A 6,313-nucleotide genomic window follows, 5' to 3' on the forward strand; every position below is an offset into this window, starting at 1 on the left:
GCCCAGGACGCCTTTTCCTTTTTTCTGTGATTCTTGTTTTTTTTTTTTTTACTACGAGTCCATTGAGCTTGGCCACGCCCTCCAACGTAAACAAACGGGGGCTTGACCAATGGCGTCGCAGATAGATCAGCCGATGATCAGATGACTGAAAAGGAGAAACTATTTAAAACTCTAATCAGACACTCGATGCCACTTTACACGTTTTGGCGACGCGCACCCGGCACCGGCACCCGGCACCCGGCACCCGGCACCCGGCACCCAGCGCGCTCCCCGGACCCCGGAGGATCCTACGGTCACTGACAGCACTTGATCTCGCCGGAGCACACGCTCACTCGCATTCGTGTCCGAGAAATGAGTCGCGTCGGGCCGGTTCGCGTGTGGATTTGGGTGCATTGTGTGGCTGCGTGCCTTGCTGCTGGGGACGCAGGGACTGCCGCTCCGAAAGGTAAAGCCCGTGGTGTCTTTTGTTCTCCCGTTGCTTCAGCCCTTTATTTTATTTATATACAAAACAAATAAAATAAGGACAAATGCCTTTTTTGGTTTTTTATTTGTGTTTTTTAGATTAGGAAAACGCAATTATTGTCTTGGATGTGTTGAGTGTGCGGTGATGACGTAAATCTTTTTTTTTTGTTTTTTTTTAACCGAATACGTGTCCTGGAATTGAAAAGACAATCCCCCCCAAAAAAAGATGGACATCGGCCACGTCCGTTTAAAGCGCCGTTCCGCCTTTAACTGGCTGCGCCCGTTTCCTACCGGCACCAGGGCGCTTCAAACCCATTTCCACCATGTGGATTTAACGTCTCAGCCTTTGGGGTTTTTTTTATTTTATTTTATTTTTACCCCATCATGAATGCAGTGTATGGCAACACATTTAATTTGTTTTTTTTGTTTTTGTTTTTTTTTGCTTCGTGTTTAATTATATAGGTTACATCAGCACCTAACCCCCGCCCCCCGTCTCTTTTCCCCCTTAAATATAGAAACTGTCACACAAACCTCAACGCCTCGACCCGCCAAAAATAATATCTATATATATATATATATATATATTATTATTATTTTTTTTAAAACCTGGTGCAAGCTGCGTCGTTTGGACCGTGAGAATGAAATGAAATGGAAGACGGGAGTGGCTGTGGCATGACTGCACTCACTGCAGCACGTTTTTAAATAGTGCCTGCTGCTCCATGCCAACACAGCACACCCACTGCCTGCTGTGACCCAAGGCATTTAAACGTCTTGTGTGACTCTTTTTTTTGTCATTTTTTTTTTGCATTTTGAAAGTTAAATGTGGAGGGGCTAATGCTGTGGGGATTCTTTTTTTTTTTTTTAATCCTGGATGTGTGCAAGAAATGTTCCAATTAAAAATCTGTATTTGGCCTCACGCATATTAAGTAGGCGGTGGCTGAAAAAGCTTTCCTTTTTTTTTTTTTTTTATTCAGTACATTTTGGACAGGGGGGAAAAAGAAGGTTAAATCAGATTTTAAGATCACAGGGAGCCTAATTCCCGTATCTTATTGCCGTCCCTTCCCAGATGGAGGGGCCGAGTTTGAGGCATCGTGGCCGTACAACAGGACTCTGGAGGAAGTGGTCAAGTACAAGATGGGCGAGATCCTGGACCTGGACCAGGGCGGCTGCCACCTGAAGCCCGGCAGGAAGGAGAGCCTGGAAGAGTGCGGCTTCAACGCAACCGCCAAGACCATCTTCCTCATCCACGGCTGGACGGTAAATACACATGTCCATGAGAGAGCCAAGCGCGGGGGAACTTGAGCCCAGAGTCTTATGGCGGGATTCTTTTTTTTTTTTTTTTTTTTTTTCCCCCCCCATTGCACTTCCCATGAAATTCTATCCTCCATCCTTTCACTTTACAACATGAAAAGATCTCTCACGTAGCTCAGATCTCCTTCTACTGCCGTCTGGAATGTAGCATGTCAACGTTGGGTGCAGGTTCTACTTTGTCCAAAGGATTTTTTTTTTTTTTTTTTTTCTACCCCAGCTGAATTTGGCCGTGTGTGTGTGTGTGTGTGTGTGTGTGTGTGTGTGTGTGTGTGTGTGTGTGTGTGTGTGTGTGTGTGTGTGTGTGTGTGTGTGTGTGTGTGTGTGTGTGTGTGTGTGTGTGTGTGTGTGTGTGTGTGTGTGTGTGTGTGTGTGTGTGTGTGTGTGTGTGTGTGTGTGTAAAATAAAATAAATGAATGATTTTTATTTTCCCCAGATGAGCGGACATTTCGAGGCCTGGATGTACAAGCTGCTCACTGCTGTGAAGGAGAGGGAGAGGGAAGCCAACGTGATCGTGGTGGATTGGATGCCGCTAGCACTCCAGCTGTACACCGACGCCGTCAACCACACCCACAGCGTGGGCATCGACATTGCCAATCTGCTCGACTGGCTTCAGGTGTGTGCGCGTGTGTGATCTTGCATTTTCATTGCTTGATATAATGTTTTAATGTCGGTCAAGCCTTCTCACTGGACACACTCCAGACAATCAAAAGTAACTGTTGTCTCGAGCCACGGGGGCTAAAATGATGACCTGGTAAAGTATACCAACCAGGACCCTCAGGTAGCCGCGTCTCTCAGGTTAAGCAGGTGAACTTGGCATTCAGGGGGTCAAAGTTTGCCGTGTGTCTGTGACCGGGGGGGACATGAGGGTGGGCTATAGAAAAGAGTGTTCCCTCGGTGAAGACCTTCGGCGGTTTAGTTGGTAAATGTGAGGAAACTGCTGTGGGGAGAGGAAAAAACAAAACCCAAAACAACCCTCCCCTCTCCAGGTGTGAAGCCCCTCCGGGTGATCGGTGAGGAATTCGAGGTACATTCCTTTCAGTGATGTAGCAGGTGTTCGTCCACACACTCGTGCTTGTTGCGCTACATTTACACCAGAGTGCAAGCGGTGGTTGTCAGGGAGAATCTCAGGGAGGGGGGGGGGCGGACCGTTTAGCACCGTTGGGGCCGCGCCAACGAGCCCATTCAGGACGACTGTCGCGAAAAAATTGGGCCCGGAATCAAATGGCTCGCGAAGAGCGCTTCGGGCGTGCGGCCACGCGGTTGTAGCCATGAACAAAGGGTGTGTTTCATGGAGACGAGAGTGAGACAGATGGCGGCGGTGCCGTTGCGCTGGCGCGGACATACCCGGGGCTCAACGTTAGGTGCCACGCTGTTGGCCTGAATCCAGGACTCCGTCTGTGTGGGTTAAACGTTTGTGGCGGTGGCGGCGGCAGCTGCTGACGAGTGCTTGGCGTCCCTGTTCTCCTGCAGGAAGAGCAGCGGCTGCCCTTGCAGAACGTGCACCTGATCGGCTACAGCCTGGGCGCACACGTTGCCGGCTACGCGGGAACGTACGTGAAGGGGACCATCGGCAGAATCACAGGTGAGTCGTCGGACGAATTGGGGGTCTTGGCTTTGGGTGTGACGTTTGACTACAGCAGCAAGGATAGCCCAAGCGTCGCCAAGGACAGCCCAAGCGTCACATTCTCCTTTAAGCGAGGGGAGGTTTATTTGTTATGGATCATCACAAAGAACGCAGCTTTTTGTTTGTTTTTTTTTTGCTCCGCCTTCCAACCTCTTCCCTGGCCCCTTGCAGGTCTGGATCCGGCGGGGCCCATGTTTGAGGGTGCCGCGGAGCAGAATCGCCTCTCCCCGGACGACGCCGATTTCGTCGACGTCCTCCACACGTACACCCGAGAGGCCTTGGGCGTGAGCATCGGGATCCAGCAGCCCATTGGGGACATCGACATCTACCCCAACGGCGGGGACGTGCAGCCCGGCTGTGACCTGGCCGACGTGCTGGCAATGGCAGGAAGTGAGCGTCATTTATTTATTTTTTTTCTGCCTCCCCCGGGGGTCTGAATAGGTAAATTTCGGTCATCACCTGTTTTGCAGTGAGTTTAGTCAAACGCCGTAGGGAGAGCCTTAATAGCTGATTCGTGTGCAAACCTTTAGTGCTTAGTTAAGTTGCTTGAGGAGCAGTTGATCCTAAAAGCTGTTGTCCTACTGTTTCCTGCTTCTGTTATAAAAGTAGAAATTCGTCCTGCCATTACTTGAGTTTGTGCCATAGCTCATCTAACGTCGCCCCCCCCCCCCCGTTACAGATTTCATGGAGGTGATGAAGTGCGAGCACGAGCGCGCCGTGCACCTCTTCGTGGACTCCCTGATGAACAAGGACCACATGAGCTTTGCCTTCCAGTGCACGAGCCCCGACCGCTTCAAGAAGGGCATCTGCCTCAGCTGCCGCAAGAACCGCTGCAACAACATCGGCTACAATGCCAAGAAGATGCGCAAGCGCCGCAACAGCAAGATGTACCTCAAGACGCGCGCCAACACGCCCTTCGGAGGTGAGTGGCGTCGTTTGCCGGGCCGCCGGCTTTCACCTCTCTACATTCCGTGAGGCGGCATTCCCCCCCGGAACGAGGCCGATAAGGAGCTCTTATCTTAATTGGTGTTGTAGTTTATCTTTCGTGGCGGCGGGTCCGCGGGGCCCGCGCTGACCCCGGCGCCCGCTCTTCACTCGTCGCTGGGCAGGAGGCTAACCGACGGATTTATCGTTTCAAGGCTACCACTACCAGATGAAGATGCACGTCTTCGACAGAAAGAAGTCGGACACGGCGGACCCCACGTTCCACGTCAAGTTGTATGGCGCGCACGAGGACACAAAGGACATGAATGTCAACATGTGAGTATCTATTGCTTTATTTGTTATAATTTTTTTAATTGTCAAGGATGGCCTGGGTTTAATTGACCGCTTGCGATTTATTTATTTATTTATTTTTTTGGGGGGTTTCCATCCGCTGATCTCTAACCTCCCCTGCAGCCCCGAGCGCGTCGGTCTGAACCTGACCAACACCTTCCTAGTGTTCACGGAGCAGGACATCGGCGACCTGCTGAAGATTCGTTTGAGCTGGGAAGCCGACGGAGACTCCTGGAACTCTGTCTGGAAGAACATCCGGCGGTCGCTCTGGGCCTGGAACAGCAAGCCCAAGAGGCCCGTGCTGGAAGTCAGACGGATTCGCGTGAAAGCCGGCGAAACCCAAAAGAAGTAAGTTGGCTGCTGCGGAGATGTCGTAGACTGAACTGGAATGACCCAGATCGTTGTCCGTTTGTGTTTCAGACTTTTTAGTTAATTCTGCTGTTGTGTTTTTTTTTTTTTTTTTTAGGTTTACCTTCTGTGCCCAAGAACCTTTGAAGACTGAAATTTCACCCGGAGAATCGATAACCTACGTGAAATGCCGTGATGGCTGGGAAGTGAAACCGAGAAAAAGGTGCGGCACTTTACCTCGCAACTATCACATTTCATCTGGGAATTTTTTTTTTTAATTACGTTTTTGGCTCTTTTTTTTTTTTACGTGAAATTACTTTTCTGAATTTCCTTGAGGAAGGAACTAATGTCAGGCTTTTTTACTTTTACAGATTTCCCATGTAGGCACTCAGCAATTCCAACATGCGGTGCATTGTCGCCACGGGGACCAGTCACGGAGCAGCGAGGAGGACTCCGGTCTCTGTATTTGAGCACTTTTTCATGGGAGGAGGGTCGGCACGCGGGGCTTCTTTCCCCCTGGACACTCCGATCGCACCTGGATGTGTTCCCCCCCCCCCCCCCCTCTATAACGACTCCGGGCTCGGGACGGCCGGGGCGACTTGTGGGGGCGGGGCAAACGCGCGTGTGTTTGGCTCACCTGCGATTTCCGGAACGTTCCTTCATGTGGACTAGCGTCAACTTGGACTAGTGAAGTAGTGTACAGATCTGTGTCAGTGGAGATTCACCAGCAAATGTAGTCGCTTTACTGTACTTTAGTTTTTTTTGTTTTTTTTAACTTATTCATGAATAATTGAAGCACTGCAAGACCAAGCTTATTTATCGATGAAGCACAGCGAATACTGGAGCACATGTCGAATTGAGTTTGACCTGCCCCAGTGTTTGTGTGTGGTGTGTGTCTGTGTGCATGTGGTGTGTCTGGGAGCGTACTTGTGACCAAGACGTGTGCCTTTCTGCGGAGTGAGATTACTGATGCACTGTGTAAGTGAAGGAGGAAACTGAGCTGAGTTGCACATGGTCCTGTCGAGATTCTGTGGGAAGTGTTATTACTGTATGTGTCTTATTGTGGGGGGGGTGGGGTGTTGTTCTGTACATAATGTAAATAACATTTTGCAAAAATAAAATTCACATGTTATTTGTACCCCTTGTATTTTGACTTTTTAAACTTTTGTTTGGTTTTTACACTCTAAACTCCTTCAAATCTGGAATTTGTAGTTTAAAATAAATAAAAATTGAATGAGTACTTGTGGCCCCAGATTTAGGATAAACTATTTTCTGGGGATTATGATGCAGAAC

General features: G+C 49.6%; 1 protein-coding gene across 1 annotated transcript; it reads left to right on the plus strand.

The window, feature by feature from the left end:
• Positions 1-206: 206 nt before the first annotated feature.
• Positions 207-6,082, plus strand: lipg (lipase, endothelial). Its single transcript, XM_080003594.1, has 10 exons — positions 207-445; positions 1,529-1,719; positions 2,207-2,386; positions 3,244-3,355; positions 3,569-3,787; positions 4,077-4,319; positions 4,537-4,657; positions 4,796-5,020; positions 5,139-5,243; positions 5,392-6,082. Exons 1-10 carry the CDS (start codon positions 352-354, stop codon positions 5,402-5,404), a joined length of 1,503 nt encoding a protein of 500 aa, XP_079859720.1. The 5' UTR covers positions 207-351; the 3' UTR covers positions 5,405-6,082.
• The last annotated feature ends 231 nt before the right edge of the window (positions 6,083-6,313 follow it).

Source organism: Zeus faber, assembly GCF_960531495.2.
Source record: "Zeus faber genome assembly, chromosome: 7".
Classification (NCBI taxonomy): Eukaryota; Metazoa; Chordata; class Actinopteri; order Zeiformes; family Zeidae; genus Zeus; species Zeus faber.